The sequence below is a fragment of the Aphidius gifuensis genome, linkage group LG5 (genome assembly GCF_014905175.1).
Source record: "Aphidius gifuensis isolate YNYX2018 linkage group LG5, ASM1490517v1, whole genome shotgun sequence".
Taxonomy (NCBI): Eukaryota; Metazoa; Arthropoda; class Insecta; order Hymenoptera; family Braconidae; genus Aphidius; species Aphidius gifuensis.
In genome coordinates, this window is record NC_057792.1 from 125,131 (window position 1) to 143,882 (window position 18,752).

Sequence of the window (18,752 nt, forward strand, 5' to 3'; positions counted from 1 at the left end):
AAAGTATATTTTATCAGTCGTACTTTCATATAACCCTTTAACTATATTCTTGTTTCAACTTGACTCCATGGACCTGACATAGCAGACATTACTACTTTTCTCTTGCAAAAACTTTCATTATTTTTTTGCTGACCTGCAGATCATTCTTACCACATATTATCATTTATCAATCAATAACACTTGAAAATAATCATTATTACACTGAAAAAAAGACAAGGACTCAATTTTAAAAAATAAAAAATAATAATATACTCAATTTTATTATGTATGACAATAATAGTAGATATTAATATAATATTATAATGTCGTCGTGGTAAATAAAATAGTTTTATAACATTAATTAGAGAAAAGTAGTTTGTTATGTTGTGGTAGTGGTGGTGGTGGTGGTGATGGTAAATGTATATAATAAGTTTAGACCATAAGAGGCCATAGTGAGTAAGTAAGCTAGCTAGCTGGATACATGTAGTTAACAGTCTCAGTTCGCAAGGTACAGGCCAAGATCGTTAGGAAACCACCCTTCAACCTCCAGCACTCTCCAAAGTCCTAACGTACGACAGCCAACTATGTATATAGGTAATATATATGACGATGATGATGCTGCTATACAACTTTGTGTCTTTGTTTTTGCCATTATCCATTTTCACAAAGATTCCAAAATGATCCTTGGGGCTTTTCAGATAGGGCCAATGAAAATCTAACTCACTTATACTCACATATAAGCACTAGCAGTGATAGCTGATGGCCCATTCACTACCGCAAACAGTCGTAACGTTAATTTCTACAAACATACTATTCAACAACGACAACGACGACAACGACTGACGATTATAATCTGACATTGTTCTATTTAATGTCGTATAGTATATAAAGATTGAGAAAAATAAAAAAAAAAAAAAAAAAAGGCAATCTTGGCAATCTTGAAATTGGTATAGAAATACTTTACGTACAAGTTTTAATGGAATCTTTTCATCACCTAAAAAAGTATTAGGTAGGGCCATTCTAGAATTAAAAAAAAAAAAAGTTGAACTGGCTGGTAAATGCCGTAAGACGCCAGTAATACTTAAACTTAGCAGAATATAAATAAACCTTAAATCCTTAATCCTTTTTTGTTTTTATATTTTGTTTATTATTTAATTCGAAAAAAAAAAACAATTTATTTACTAGATAAATATTATCTGATTGAATGGGTAATTTTAGTTTGAAAATTGACATTTGTATAATAAAATAAAAAAGTACTTTTATACGGTATATATATTTTATATTTGAGAATGACGATGGTGGTAGTGGTAGTGGTAGTGGTGGTAACGAGCCCCTTGGGACTAGTACAGAAAGACAAATGTTTTTATAGTTTCAAAGACAGAGAAAAATAAAAAATAAAAGTTGGACAGTGCTAAAACACACGGGGCATCGGTTTTAAGTATTTGATTACAGCTCTGCAGTCGGCAATTTCAAGACGTTAACTACCTTAGTCACAAGGTGAAACTTCTCACACTACTTACCACCCCTCCACCCACTTTGCCTCAAGCCATCGACAATTTTTATTTTATCAGTCGGACTTTAACACAATACTTTGTTACTACCTCGTTAATTTTAACATTCTCTACGTGCTTCTCATTTTTTTTTTTAACATAAATTTTTTTTATAATGTTGCTGTAATATTATTTTTATGCCAGTAAGTAACTGTCCATGTTTTGAAATAAATGAAAAACAATAGAATATATAAATCAAATATAATTTATTTTTAAATAAGCCAAAAAAGATTTTATTGAAAAATAAAAATTTAGTCTGACTAAACGTAGACCTATACTACTTGGACAGACACTTTGTGCTGATAATTTAAAAAATTGACACATCAGATTGGCCGAGTGTCAGTGCAATATTGCAATAATTATTCTTTGCTTGAATAAGTTAATAACGGGGGTACATGGCAATGACACGCCAAAATAAAATTACCTTGTATATTGTAATGGATGTCACGTGGCATGGAAATTGCACTGTTTTTGACAGCTTTGTCGCTTTTCTGTTTGAATAAACATAAACTTTCTAATTTACCCGTCATATTTGATTATGATTTTTTTATATATTTTCCGCAAGTCAATTTAACGTCAATGCTGATTATTTTATAAAATAATTAAAATGAACAATAGACGCATATAATAATGTAATTATACACATTTAGTTTTTTTTTTTTTTTTTTATAAATTTTATTTATATTTATATAGAAGATAAAATTTAAGTAGTCGTTGTGAAACAATCGAATGGTCGAACGAGCAGCTTCATAACCGCACAAGTTAACGGCGAGTAAAGCGATTCTAGCTGTTGATGTATTATAATATAAAATAATAGGGTGTACCAAAGGAAATAACCGTCATCTGTATTCGCGATAACATCGTAATTGAATGTGGTTGACAAGGATTTGCTGTGCCAAACAGTCATATTTAATATATATGTATATATATATACACAATGTATACATGAACTCTTTGCTGTCTTTTTTTTTTTTTTTTTTATGCGAGTATTAATCATATCAAAAGCTCCGTAAAAATTCCAACAGTATGCGACAAGAGAAAAAAAGTAAATAGCGATGCTGAGAGATATGTATACTAAAAGTTTATTCATTTATTTTTTTTTAAGCTGTTAAAATTTGTTTATATACATTGAAGCTGTAGAATAGAAAAAACATATTGATTTTCAATTTAAATTTGACAATTTTTCAATCACCAACATGACTCACGACATGGAACATATGCGTATAGTGAAAAAATAAACTATAAAGAAAGACGGAAAAAGGCGGCATCATTTCGTTGCGATTCACAAAATTCAGTGGTGTTTTAAAGCTGGTTGCTTCAACATTTTCGCGCGATAAAATTTGAAATATGGCCAACGAGAAAGAACGAGGTACAATCCATATACCATGAGCGCTTTTGAGTGTGGCGCGAAGGATGTCCGGGCCATAACGTCAGCACGACCCGCTGCCTCGAGAAGTTACTTTTGTAGACACAAAACCAAATGGTTCAACCCCTCTCTTTTTTTTTTATATTTTTATACTTTTATCTATATTCTATTTTCAAGAAAAATCTTTATTGCCAAGCATAAAGACTTGTGTGATAAATTTTGTCTTACAAAACGGTGAAAAATAAAACCAAAATACATTACATATATTTATTTTTTTTCTTTTGATGGATTACAAAATCAAAAATGTCATTAATGCTTGTGGTATGTGTATACATGTAGTTTTATTGATTGCCATATTTTTATATCCAAACATGACGCATTGCAAAAGAGGCAAAGAAAATGATGGGGGATTATGGTGCGGTATACACATGACAACAGTCTTATCGTTCGATCTTTAATTTTGACGCGATGGTGGTTGCTGCGAGGCACGTAAGAGGGGTGACATCATTTGCCTGCTGCATCGAAAATCATCGATTTTATTTTATTTTTGATTAATGTGATCTTTAGTGGATAAAATTTAATCGAAATATAATTATTTCATTTTTTTTTCCTAGTTAATGAAATAAAAATTAATTGGCTGAATAAATAGTTGTATTTAAATTATTTTTTTCCCAATAATTTTAATGTCAAAGTTTGAAGAAGTTTTAAAGAAACTTGGCATTATAAAGTCTTCAAGTTGAATATATAATAAGCATCATTTCAGTGGGTTAAAGTACGTGGGCTGGAAAGACATTAGGGAAATGAAAATAAAGCGTGTAGTATACATATAGAATACATACCTTACCTTAAAAGTATATATCCCCCAAAAGTATTTTGTACAAAACGTCGAAGCAAAATGCTTAAATTTAACTGAAGGGGAAATAGCTATACTACTGCGATTTCGATATCCATCAAAAATATTTTATACAGTATAATGTTGTATTTCATGGCTTCCCCATTTAAAATTGACTTTTTGATGAAAATACTTGTTACGATTATCGTTCAACTGCTAAAAATAAAAAACATATTAAATTAACTCGTTTGAAATAACTCATATTATATCATATTATATTTATACAATATTTGATTAAATAAATCAAAAGCCGTTGTGTTTGGTGTGGAAATTTATAAAAACTTTTATATTATATTTTTGTATTAATAAGAATTTATTTATTTTATTTTGTTTGTTTTTTGTTTTTTTTTTTTTGATAGTAATAGATTGCTATCAGATCATAATTAATTGATAATAATAGTGCACTAATTAATGAAGTTATATACAATGATGAATAACAAAAAGTGTCTTACATTTTAATAAATCAAAATAAAAAATAAACAAAAGTTAATAAACAAAAGAAAGACAACAACAAAATTATACCTTTTTCTTTCAACATTTCTCTCTCTCTCTCTCTCTCTCTCATCTCTCCAATTATAAACCCAATTATTCTACATTCTCAGCATTTATACACAGCGCAAAATTGTTTGTACTCGATTATTATACAGAGAGGTTTTTTATTTTTCATTTGACTTTAAATGAATGCAAACTTTGGTCGCATATTTTGGTATTGTTATGTTAATTAAGAATACTTGACATCTGTTTGTGTTGTATCAGAAAATAGAAACTAAAATTTAAAAAAAAAAAAAAAAAAAAACAAAAATCAATTGAATATCATCGGTGTCGACGTGAACAATTTTTTTTTTTTTCATAATCTTACATTTAAATATTCTTTGGTATTAGCTGTATGAGCAACCCATCCTTTTCTTTTTTTTTTCTTTATTTTATTTTATTTTTGAGTCACATTTATAGGTCATATTCCCTCCCTCTCTTTATGCTATCCATTCTCTTAAACTTTGAAATTTATTTATTTATTTATCATTATTTTATTATTATTATGATTATTACTATATTTTATTTTATCTTATTGTGTTGTTTTTTTTTTTTTTTGTTTTTTAAAATGTTTTTTTCTTTTGGTTCAGAATTATTTACAATTTTATTTCTGAAAAATATCTTACACAAGCCTTAAATATAATTATTTCATTGTATTTTACAATCATTTTTTATTTATATATTATCATTGAATCGATCAATCACTTTGTCCAATGCACAATCACAGCAAGTACAACTGCGAAATGTCGCAGAAGTAAAAAGTAGTTTCCTTTTTTCTTTTTCTTTTTTTAAATTAATTAAACACAGGAATGTCTGCTTTCAACTTGACGTTGTTTTTTTTTTTTTTTATATTACTATTTGACTAAAGTTTTTTTGTTTGTTTTGAAAAATTGAAACACGTGTAGATTTGAATCAGTAGGTATCAAGACAACGTAGTTTTTTCATTGGTGGTGGGGCCTCGTCTCAGCTGCTCGGTGCTGGCATTGACATAGGTGGTGCTTTAACAACTGGTCCAAGTCCAGGACCTGATAGACCATTGTTGTTCATATCACCTGGTCCTCCCACTCTTGATCCAATTGACAAATTATTACCATTAACTGTTGGTGGATTGCTTGACATTTGTCCCTAAATAATACAATTTAATAATCAATTAAAATCAATTATTATTATTATTATTAATTTTTAAATATAAAATACAAACATTTGGATGGGTATTGTGTTGAGTAGAGTGGGTAATTGTTTGCGGATGCATCTGATTGTTGCCAGGATGAAGAGATGCCGGATTTGAACCAGGAGGCGTTGATGTTGGTGCCAATTGACGTTTTATGTGGGCTAATGAGGGTGGTGGATGCAATGCCATATTGGCAAATAATAATCTTTCTTCATAATCATACTCGCACAATATTTTATTTTCACAGAGGTAAAATCTATCACCAACGCAAAACCTGTAACAATTAAAATTATCATTTTTTAAAAATATAATATATAATTGTGAAATTGAAATTTTAATGGTATCGTTGTCGTTGTTGTTGTTGTTATGATAAAATGAAAAAATGATAAAAAGTTTTGAGGACATCCGATAGATAACAGACAAATGTATATATGTATATTTGTCCATCCGGAAATATAAATGTAAAATATATGCTTGAAAGCAAAGATATATATTTATTTTTTTTTATTCTGTATCTTGACATATTTTAATATTTTATATTTATCAACTTTTACATGATAGTCAATAGTTAGAATATATTTATATTTATGACGAATTAATTACAAATGAACAATCAGTGCTTTCACAGAATATCCTGGAACAATTAGGTGTAGGATTTGTGCCAAACACTGAGGCAAATTATTATTATAACGTGTTATATAATAATAATAATCCTTAAACTCAATCAAAGCAGCAGCAATAGCTGAAAACAACAGGCGTCAACTAAATGTATATAGTATATAGTAGGATTGTCTATGAAACATTTTGCGTAATGCTTTGATCCATCAAATATATATGTATACATAGCAACAGTGTAGCTGTTTCATAAAGCGAGAAAGGGAAAGCTAGCCGCCGGAAATTCGTGGACGTGAAACGTCAACGAGTCTGGCACGAGACTGATATTCATAATTGTGCATGAGACAAATAGAATTATCGCATTGCCACGTTTTGCTTTTGAGCTATTGCATATAATAATAATAATAATAATAATAATAAATTTAGTACATTGTTTTGCGATATATAAAAATTGTTTGGTGTTTTAAATTTTTTATGATAAAAAAAAAAAAAAAATAAATAAATAAACCTATCAAGTGAAGATGAAATAAAAAAGCTATATAGACGACATTGAAATATTCACACAGTTGACTAGAAGGAAATCGCGCGAGTGGGACCACCTCACTGTGCATGGAAAATTTCAATCTGGCCAAGTCGTCTCCACTCAGATAACTTTGTTGAATCTTTAACGAGGGTCCCCTTCTTTTAACGGTTGTGCTGTTTCAGCTGTTGTTGTTGTTGTTGTTGTTGTTACTTTTATGTGTACAGACAAAATACAAAACCAAGTGATAGAAAGAGTCTTGTGAATATGTGTGGTCACACACAGTGGAAACTTGCTGACAGCTCTGATGAAACAAGTCCTCTATTCTCTCATTTTAAATAAATCATCAACAAATTGAATTCTACATATATATAGTATTAAAATCAGGTTTGTCTTTATGACTACTTTTTTTTTTTTTTTATTTATTTCTCAGTACACGTAAAATGTATCAATGATAATAATAATAATAATAGAGAATGAGGGTTGATTATTTTTTTTTATTTTTTATATTTTTTCTCCCAGATTGCATCAAGCAAAGTTGAAAAAAAATTGAGTCAGATTGGAAGCGATTTAACGAGGCGAATCGAGTAAAAGGATCGCATAGGGTGGCTACTCTTTAATTGGAACGACCGTTAAATTAGACCGGACGTCTTTTTAGGTGAGTCCCCGCGGAGAGCTAATTGGATCGGTAAATCATCCGGTAACCAGACTGGTATACTCTATACAAGTAGTAGTAGTAGTAGTACATATACAAGGGGAGGAGATTGAGGCTATAGAGGTCGCTAGCGACGCGAGAAGCAACCCTTTATTCCGCGTTATTACAGTCTAAAGTTACCACCGTGTAATTATTGCTGTTTAATTGCAAGCTCCAAGTCCCTGACACTTTGTATATAGGGCCTCTCTTGTTTTAACCCGATCATAATTTGTAGTATTCAATTGCCTGTCTCGTAATTTTTTCGTAAAATATTATTTATAATTTAACATTTATACCAACACGACTAATGACAATAATAATATGAGATATTGAATAAAGCGGAAAAAAAAAAAAAAAAAAATTGAAACAGGGAATAAAGAAAAAAATTTATTTGACGAGGGGTGTCTCGTACGATTATGAGGATAACAGGGTGCGGATTCAAAATGAAACAAATACTACGCAAGTTGTAGGTGAATGGCATTGTCAAAGATAGACAATGCCAACAACGATAAAAACGTAAAATTGATGCTCTTTTGTTGGTATTGTTAAAGATGTTGTACACATTTGTCGCGCTCCACTGGTGTGCCATTGCTATTGATAAAAACAAACCAGCTCGTCCATTGTCGATATTGGAAAAAAGAAAATATGAAAATTAAAAATAAACCACAATTGTATAACGTCAATTTTATATACATACGTGTATATGTATGGTCTATTATAATTTGTTGAAAATAATAATTTCAAAAAAAAAAATAAAATAAAATGTAAATTGAATTGAGATGTTGACAAAGTAAATATAAAAAGACAATTTTGTTTAGAGGCAATTCGATAAAGAAAAATAAAAATAAAAAAAATGTCAGCATATTATATACACAGGGATAATTATATAACTGGTCGACAGTCGTTGGGTTTTGGGATAGCTAGGATGATGAAAAAAAAAAAAAAAGAAAAAGAAACTTGAGACTGGATGAGAAGTCTCGAAGCAAAAACAAGCACGCAAAAATAACCCGTAGGATATATGTATATACACACAGTGAAGGAATGAATTGGGTGGGCAACGAGGGTGATTTCCCAACTGGCCTGTAAAGCAACCCCTCGAGTAGACTGTGTCTCGCGACCAACAACTTTCGTGTCTTCCAAAATGTCCACACACATCCTCATCCTCAAACACAAACACAAACAATTGCTTTTCTTCTTTGTCTTTTACTAAAAGATGCTTGTTATGCCCATGAGAGAAAAAAAATAAAATTAAAATATACATTTCAAAGAGTGAAAAGAAAGAAAGAAAGAAAAAAAAAAAAAATGATGATGATTGCGTAAACGAATGCCTCGTGAGATTCAATGAGATATTGTGTGTATTAGGATTTTGGTAAAATTATCAACAACAGCCACGTTTTTCATTGGAATGATGTACTATAATTATAATTATAATGGTTATATGCTGCAGCATGGCTTTATTAACTGAGGGGTTGTTTTATATTATATTAATGTAAAAACCAACTGACGATCAATAAACTCGATGTGACATTTATTATTCAATATACCGAGAGCTACCCTTAAATTTAATTCAATTATATATATAATATTTTTTATTACTTGCAAGTACATTTAGCAAATAAAATGAAATAAAAAAAAATAAACTTACCGATGATTACACTGTTGACAAGCAAAACACTCTAGATGGTAGACATTGGCACGTGCTCTCATGACCATTTCAAATGCCGGTATGACTTTTGAACAAGCTGCGCAATAGCCAGTATTACCAAAAAGCCTCAGGTAGTCCCTTTTACATAGCAATAAATTGGCTTTTGTATATAGAGTTGAGCCAACTTCACCTAATCTACAGTCACAGCATCCACACTTTAGGCAATCCTCATGCCAATAAAGATCCAATGCCTTTAAAAGATATCTAAATTTTCAAAAACACATTAATATGTCATTAGTCGCATATATAAATTTACAAACCAAAAAAAACCAATAATATTTAATTTATAAAAAATATAACTAACCTTTCTGTTATTGTTTTTCCACAACCCGCACATTCCTGTTGTGCGGTACCATTTTTATTTGTCTCCGATTTGCTCACGTCCATCGTCATGGTGATTGGAACTATTCCGCCGTCTGTAAATATATAATTTTAAAAAATTAATAATTAACTTTAATTAAAATGAAAAAATAACAATAATAATTCATCAGTGAGAGACAACAACAATAGTCAGCATAAAGAGATTTCAAGTTGTTTTATTAATTATTTGAAGCAGAGAGAGAGAGAGAGGATGTATGTATGTATGTGTATGTAGCTATACACAAGTAGCTTAATTAATTAGCCAGATACTTTGAGTAACAATCCATTATTACATACAAACATTCTCATCCCCCAGTAGCTCAATGTTCTCAAGCCCGAGTGTGTAGAGAACTTTATGCTGCTAATTGGCCGCTTCTCGGATCCGCGCAAGTTATAAACACTATGCTATATATATATACTATACATATACCATTACCATCACCATCACCATCACCACCACTGCAGTGTTGTTATATACTATTGTATACAACAAGGTAAAATTGGCTTACTCTTGGCTCTTTTCTCATCGTGTTATACACAATTGTACACTCAACACTGGACCAAACCACCTTTTCCTTTTACGCTATATATATTTATATATATGTATTATCTAAATCAGCACAATCTTGAATAATATATATACAACAACAATAACAATTGTTAAATAAACTGACCATTTTTCTACATATATTTTTATTAAATTGCTGAAGCATTTTAGTGCATTTATATATATTCAAAAATAATATTCATGATGAAATGGAACAAATGTACAAGTAGGACAGAGTAGAGACGTCCGTTGTCTTTCTATACATATGGTATGGCATTTTACTCTGGACATTTTCATTGGAATGAGAAGTTGGTTTAATAAAAATGTCAAATATAAAGTAGTAGAGTAGCCAGCGGGGACAGACCTTTTGGAAATAAATGAATGTAAAAAAATAATAAAAAGAAAAAGAAGAAGAAGAGTTAAGGAAAATAATAAAAGAAAAATTTAAAGAATACGAGTAGAAGAAAGATATATAACTTTAGTTTGAAAAATATGACATTATAATTTAAACATATACTTATATACATATATTTAATATTTATTAAAGATAAAATTAAATTTATACATATATACTTGTGTAATTAATTAAAATTTTAAATTAAAATGAAAATATATAGGTATATTCGTATAAATAAAGAAGACAGAGCTGATGCGTAAACAGCTTGCAATTTTTTAGAGAGATATTTTATGTAGATTTAGAATTGAAGATGACTCGAGATGAGTCGCGAGACTGCGTGTGTCATTATACTATATGAACTCGAGTGGCTGCTAATTAGTCATTAGTGAATAAAAAAGACACCTCAATGAGATTGTCTCGCGCAGCAGCAGTTATCAACCAGCATCATACTGTCATCCTCGACGTCAGAGCTCTAGCAACAAATGCAATTTCCACCACTAACACAACTTCTACTTGCGTCTAATTGGACCCCAGTGACAAAAGTTGACTAATTGAGACCAGTATAGATAACTCTGAGAATATTTTCAAGGCTCTTTGCAAAAATAATTATGTCAAAGAAAATAATTTAATAGTTTTTTTTATACAATATTAAAATTTACATATATCATATTTGTATATGGAAAAAAAAAAAAAAAAGTTGCTAAATTAGAGAAATAAATTTTCTACGCCTTGTCCCCGATTCAATGTGTTTCCAAAAAGCTTGAAAATCTCGGAAAGCTTGGAAAAGCTTGTTAGGCAATGAACATGTGCTAGCTTGCTTGGGTATTTTCTAATTGGCGATATAATGATCCTGGAGGATGAAATCCCGCAACAGAATACCAGCTATACTAAAGTGTGTGTGTATACAGCAAGTTTCAAGTGCAACAAGGCACTAAGCACTGAGCAAGTTTTTTCTTTTTTTTTTTTTTCATTCATTCTTCAAACTGAGTATATAAAGAAAGACAGCAAAAGAGGGTAGATGAAGAGTAGATGAAAAAAAAAAAACTACCCCTCTATTCTGGTCTTATTAGAGATGGAATTAAAATTTGGCTCGCTTTTCCCTTTCTCTTGGGTTTCTCTGGCTCTTGGTCATGTCATGCTCGTTATGGACGCTCCAATTTATCCACCCTTAAAGTGACTGACTGTCTACACACAAACACTTTCTATTCAAAGAGTCTCACAATTTTATACAGAAACAAAGAACATATATTTAACAGCACAAACTTGTGCATTTTTTTATTTTTTTCAAATCTTGCAATAGCTGATGATGATGATGATGATTATAAAAATGTTATGAGAAAGAGAGTTAAGGCGACAAGAACCACCTTGTTCACCCTCTTTTTTTTGTTTTTTCTATATATATATTGTTCCCTCTTGTCGAGCTACTTCATTTGGGGATCCAATTAACGATAGGCGAGGCAAACTCTCAAGCTTCGTGGCCAGTTAAAAATTAGCTCTTGAACGTGTATCGGAGTTGAAGAGAAAAAGAAAAAAAAAAGAGAAGGGTTTCACAATGTTCAATATTGGGGAAGAGAAAATCGTTAAAGCATCATGATTCAAGACAATCTGTAAAAATAATATAGTTGGAAAAAAAAATGTAAAATAAAATAAATGGCATGACAATGTTGCTCTATAAATAGCTGTAGGTGTAAGATGACGGAATTCAATTTAAACTTGATTTTGTTTTTACAATATCTCAAATGATAAATCTAAATACCAAATGATAAAAAATTCATTTTGTCACAAGTAGATTGTTTTTCCAATCTCGATTATAATATTTTCTATTTGAATTAATTATTTTTTAAAATAATAACGATACAATATATATTTTTTGTGAGGAAAAATAAATAAATAATTTGACTTTCAATAAATGGAAAATAGAAAGAAAAAATAATTTGATATAAAATATTCAATAAAAAGATGGGTGCTGCTTTTTTCATGGCCCAATATTCATAAATCATTCTTATATTCTTATTGTTATTCTAAGCGCTTGATAATATATATTTATTTTTATTTTTATTTTTTTTGATGAAAAGAAAGAAAGAGGAGGTCAGTTGAACAAAGTTGCTTGGTTCACGTATGTATGGCAAAGCTCTGGCAACCAGCAAAGGGGAAAAGAAAATTCAAAGATTCTATTAAGATCTCAGTAAGTCTTGTTACACGAAAAATAAAAAAATAAAAAAAAAGCAAAAGCAATGCCGCAAATCTCGCAATAAAACAGCCACCGGTGGTATTCTGGTATCCACCCTATGAAATCCCATCCCTCTTTCTTTTTTGTCCATTTTTTCAAACCCTTCTATTTTATTTTTTTAAACGAACAAACGATTGTACAACTCTTTCAATCTCTACATAACTCTCTGGCAAACAAAAATTTACGAGGCAATTAAAATCCTGAAAACAATTACAAAAAACAATTCACATTGTAAAAGTAACTAAATAATGAAGAAAACAAAATAAAAAGTAAATTTAATTGAGACTGTAACGAGTTTTATAAAAAATAATTAAAAAATACCCGGCAACAATTCATTTATCTTTTGGCTTTTCATAATTTATTTCATTATATATTTTTAATGTGTTTTCATGATCCCATCAATATACTGTATACACTATACATATATAGTCAATCAGTTGCGAGATTTATACAATTGTCGTATCTCAAAAAATAAAAGAAAAATAAGAAAAGCACCATCAGACCAAGACAGACAGAGTCAATTTTTTTTTTGAAGGAAAAATCAATCACAGCCATTAATTGGAAGAATCGAAAAAGACAATGCTTGAAATCTTTGTCTTGTTATAGAGCTTTTTATATTTTATTTTTCATTATTTATATAAATGGTAGTATCACGTTGTCGTGTAGACATAGCTCATCCCTTGACTGGCCAGTCACACATGCACAAATACAATAAAATCTTATGCTGTGAATGAAAAAAAGACAGAGAAGGGCAAATGGTTTTGATAATCAAAAGATATCCGATACAAAGTCATGCGGCATTTTTTCTGCAAAAAAGCCATTAAATAATTTAAATAAATGAAATTTTTCAATTAAGTAAAATAAATTGATGCGCAATACTTGTATAGTAGATTAAGTGATATTTTGGCAGACAAATTTTTTAATAAAATAAACATTCTTATATGTTTATATCAATAAAAAGATTAAACGCACGTTGAAAATTCGTGTTGGACATGCTGGTGCCACCTGGCGGCTTGCCCAAAGACCTACATCTTTTTTTTATATCTATATGATATATAGCATATAAATAAAATACATAGATAACACGGTTGAGTTTCAATCGACGTAAAAGCAACGGGCTTACTCTACTGACGGCAACAAGACGAGTAAAATAAAATAAAAAGAGAAGGATGGTGGTCAAGCCAGTGCGAGATATATGGTATTAGTGTGGAATGGGGGATGATGCTTGGCCACCACTCGCGCCTCTGACTTAAGAGGATTATATTTGATATTTCGATCGGGCAAAGTGGCTTTTTATTGGTCGTACCATCGTACTGAAATTATCGTTGGCATTATGGGAATTGTTTTTTTTTCTCTACTACTACTACTACATTTTATATACTATGCAATTTTACAATAATTAAATAAATAAATAAATAATAGATTAATTGAATTGCATTTGTTTATAAATAAATGGCTAATTAGTTGAATCAATGTGTACATTTGGTATGTGTGTAGATGTAAAGTCGAGTGAAAATAAACGTTTGAATATTCTGATGGTGGCTATATTTGTCCCACAAATACGCATAAATGAGTTCATGTATTCACAAAGAGACATTTGTACACAACATCTATAATATATATGTATGTAAATCGACAATATCTTGTTACATGTATACGTGTTCTCTCTAACTTCAAACAAAATAATTCAGGCATTCTCTTGAATTGAAGGGAGTTTGATTCTCTCTAACGAGGTCTTGCATTGTCGCAAATGAAACTACTTCCAATTATCAAAATCAAACTGGACATGTAATAATAACAATAATAATAATAATATATTTATAATAAATACGAGTAAATTGGATGCTAGCTAGCCTTGGGTGCTTTAAAATGTTTTAACAAGAAGAAAAAGAGGGGTGATATACTGATGAAGAAACGAGAGCGAGCTTCATTATATCAAGGGGCTGGAATTCGACGTCGATCACTCGACAACGGTACTTTGCTAATTTTCAACTCAAATTGCACTCTGGAAAATCATTAATTAAACTTTTCCACCAAAAGTTTCGTTGAAAATGGGTTTTTTTTTTGTTTCAATTTTTTTTTTTTTTAACTCATTCGTGATTGAATTTTTAAATGAATATATAGACTACTCAACATTATAATGGATTATTAATTTTTGTGATAATTAAATTTGATTAAACTTTCTGGAGCAGCCATAAAACTAATAAATAACAAGATCACGTATGTATATTAAATGTTTTTCAGTAATTTGATCGACCTTGTGCAAATGTCTTGTAAATTAATATATATGTATATCTACAATTTAAAGTAACCTTTATCATCATATAATATACATATAGTATGAGCCCCTTGTATAGTGTTCTACCACCTTATATTCTGCCCTCTTTTCACCTCTCGAGGTGAGCCCCTTAATTAAATCCGACGCTTCGAAATCCGATCGAAATTCAACTCGAGTCCAATCAACGTTTGCACGCGCCAACATTATTTACATCTATCCAACACAAACCATATACATGTACATATATATATACTTATATATATACTGCAACTTGAGCTATAATTGCTACTCTCTCTCTCTCTCCCTCTCCCTCTAAATATATATATGCCAAATTGTTTCCTATAATCTCATTAACCTTATTATTATTATTGGATAAAATTACTTTTGAGCTTATTAAAAATATAAATTGTTTATTATTTATTATTCAATTTACCTGGCAAACTTGAGCCATGCGCGGACTTTCTCGCGTTGGGAGCAATTTTGACTTGTTCCTTTCTTCTTCTTCTTTTCAGCTCAATTACTTCACTGTGTGCACACAAAAAAAAAAAAAAAAATATATATAATTATTAACAACAAAAGTCACAAATATTCTTAATATTGTCAATGAAATATTAAATACTAACACAAAACAATATTCCGCTATTATTATTAAATTATAGTTTTTAATAAATATGTAATAAATCACAATTGTTTTTTATAAATGTTAATTTAAATAAAAAATAATCAACAAAGTAAATAAATTTATAAATGTTTAGTTATAATGAAAAATAAACAAGTTGTTGTCACGCAATATATGTACTACTGCAATATGTAGTAGACAGTTTATAAATTTGAACCTAGCACCACGAGAGCCGGTAGTAAACTGTCGCGTGCTGCCTAGTGTGTTTCATCATGGCACGCCATCACCACCACCACCACCAGCTTCTTTCCCCGCCACATACAAACTAAATTTTCTCCTCCAATTGCCCCTATGACCCCTCAAAATAACATGATTCCCCACCACATCAGTAATATCCCCACTTGTGATAAAACAACCCCACTTGTAGAGATTCAACAAAATCTCCACAGTCAATTTACCCCTAAAATTGCGTGTGTATGTCTGTGAGAGGGTTGGTGTGTTTCATTTTCATATATATAATACGCGACTATACCCACCCGTGACTGTATTGTGACTGATTGTGACGCGTGCCAGTTGATCTTGATATCGAGGCTGTATTATATATATTATTATCATCATCAGTCATCACGCATTTAACATTATTCAAAAAAAATAAATAATAAAATATCCATCATTTTTTTAATTCAAAATGTCAATATTAATATTTAAATAAAATCAATATTTTTTTATTTATTTTATAAAAAATAAAAAAACTTAATTTATTCAATCAACAATGTTGAATTAAATTATTAAAATACATATAAATACTGGTATTCAAATGATTATTTATTTTAGAGAAATACAACCCCTCTCAATGAAAGACAATAGGGGAATAAAATGATCCCTCTATATTGTGCATAACTCCCACTTTTTGATTTTCATCCCTTAAAATGGCCACACCTCCCATTACAAAAATTACACCGACCGTTGATTTAGTATTGCGCAGCGGTTCCACTCGAAATCGCGAAAGCGTCAGGGAGGATGAGAATGAGGATGAGGAATCTCGATGTGATGGGGTATTGTATAGAAATATCGTAACAGTGTGCGTGCAGGCGTTAAGAAGGGCACGGGTGTAGTTGTATATACACTATAGTAGAAAATAGAATGGCAGGGTGGTAGAATAAAGTAGAGTGGGAACTAAGTAATGAAAGGGTTGCCACACCGGTATACGAGAATCACGGAATCATTCGCCAGATTAAATTAGAAAGGCTACGACCTTTTTTTTATATTTTTTTTCTCTTTCTACTTCCGACCCCTATACTATCTATCTATCTATACATATATAATATATAAAAGTCTAATACAATTTATAAAGATACAAAGTCGCATATATAACTTTTGTTTATCTCATTTCAATCCACAAACACACAAATAAAAACACACATAAAATATTTATGGAATTTTGCAATATTGAGGCTTTGTTTTAATTATACTTGATAGCATTTAATAATTAAATACCATTCATATAGGTATATTATGTATGTCCACGTAATGAGAGAAATAATAAAATAAATATCGAAAAAAAATGCCAAGCCCTATATGAAAAATAAGGTGTGTCAAATCTCGATAATGTATATGTATAAAAATAACTAATCGAATTAATTGATATTGCAAATAAAAAAAATGAACAAGTAAAATAATAATAATAATAATAATAATGAAAATGATAATAAATATATCCACGAGTCCACGACCGACTGATTTTCGAGGAATTGTGAGTGCTACCCATTGTCACGATAAATTTGCTTGCCAGAGGGTTGAAAAGAACGGTAGGATGAAGAGAGAAAAGTACTAATCACTTTTAGGGATTTTAATGGAGGTTTTCTGTATGCCTCTCTATAAGCTATACCACTTTTACCCTTCAATCCTCTTTTCATCAAGATGAGGTGAGAGACTCGAGATTGCTTCTATATTATATAATATACGCATAAGTAAAAACATTATTAAGTGCAGCCTTCTTGATGATAATCATCATTTTTTTTTTGACAATATACAATATAATAAATATATGTATTCAAATGATCGCAAGTAAAAAAAAGTGCATGGTATACAGAGTATTGAATAGCAAAAGGCCTTGTTGCATATATACATGTACATATTATTATTATATACATGTATATTGTATATATATTCTCTATGTATAATATAACCCAACAGGTTGTCGATTCTCCACCGTCTTTTTACCACGAGTACACCTCTAATAGTTCGAGTAAATAAATAACAAAACAACCAGATATATATAGATTATCATATCTCATCTTTTGCATTAAATCATTAATATTAATTATTATTACATAATGTAAAAATTGTATAATTTTATGAATAAATAAAAAAACTATAGGGGTTGTTTAATAATAAAGCAAAGTATATCTATTTTTTTTTTAGTTGCATAATAATATAAGGACGATGTAGCTTTTACTTGCGAAAATTTATTATACATGATGCTGATGTATCGGACATCAGACGATAAAGTCTGCTTGATGCCAAAGCCCTGATGCGACCATCATCAAAATGAAACTGAGGATAAGCGAAACATAAAATAAGGGACATGTATATATTCTCTCTCTCCCTCTTCATGGATATATGTATAAAATTTATATAATTTTTAATTATTAAAAATAAAAATACAATTTCGCTGGGCTATAGTATAAAAAAAAATATACATAGCTTTATGTAATAAATAAAATACATCATGATTTATATAGACAAAAAGAGACAACTATATATAAATGTGTGTATATGTATATGTATAGTAAGAGCTTTTCTGGAAAGAGGCATGGAGCTCCATTAGTCGACTCGGTTGTCTCTTGAGTCCATTACAAGATGAGCCGACAGTCTCAGCCATCCCATCACTTCAACAAGGCAATACACCTTTTGCCCTTTTATTTTTGCTTTTTATATTATTATGATTATTATTTTTTACCTTTTATATCAACAGTATATGTATAAAACTAAATAAATAATAATTATCTAGAATTTTATACAACTTTGAATTTTATAAAAGTAAACTTGAAGTACTCTATTTTTGAATGTGTGAAGATGGAAAAAAAATCGAAGAACAAAATTGCAATGTATAGAGAAGTTGATTTTATTTTATTTTTTTTTCTTTTCAAATACACTTATAGTATCTCTCTCTCTCTCTTTTTGTATATATATTTGAGGGAAAAAAAGGAAAGGCTACTACTCAGAAGATACTTTGACTAAAAGCAGTAACATTTGCTGTATATAGTTGGGTGCCTGTTGATTTATTCATTCGGTG

The 18,752-nt window shown here is 30.0% G+C and overlaps 1 protein-coding gene across 2 annotated transcripts in view; it reads right to left on the bottom strand.

Moving 5' to 3' along the window:
* Positions 1-4,192: 4,192 nt before the first annotated feature.
* LOC122856591 (LIM domain only protein 3-like) overlaps positions 4,193-18,752 on the bottom strand; it is a 29,606-nt gene continuing 15,046 nt past the window's right edge. The window contains exons 1-6 of one of the 2 annotated variants that reach the window (XM_044158292.1): positions 15,459-15,491; positions 15,269-15,360; positions 9,328-9,439; positions 8,964-9,227; positions 5,520-5,763; positions 4,193-5,443 (exon numbers count right to left, since the gene is read on the bottom strand). In XM_044158292.1, the coding sequence (XP_044014227.1) occupies positions 5,282-5,443; positions 5,520-5,763; positions 8,964-9,227; positions 9,328-9,416 (759 nt within the window). In that variant the 5' untranslated portion in view covers positions 9,417-9,439; positions 15,269-15,360; positions 15,459-15,491 and the 3' untranslated portion in view covers positions 4,193-5,281. Of the gene's footprint in view, positions 5,444-5,519; positions 5,764-8,963; positions 9,228-9,327; positions 9,440-15,268; positions 15,361-15,458; positions 15,492-18,752 lie in introns of those variants that run through there. The other variant, XM_044158291.1, reaches the window with a different exon arrangement.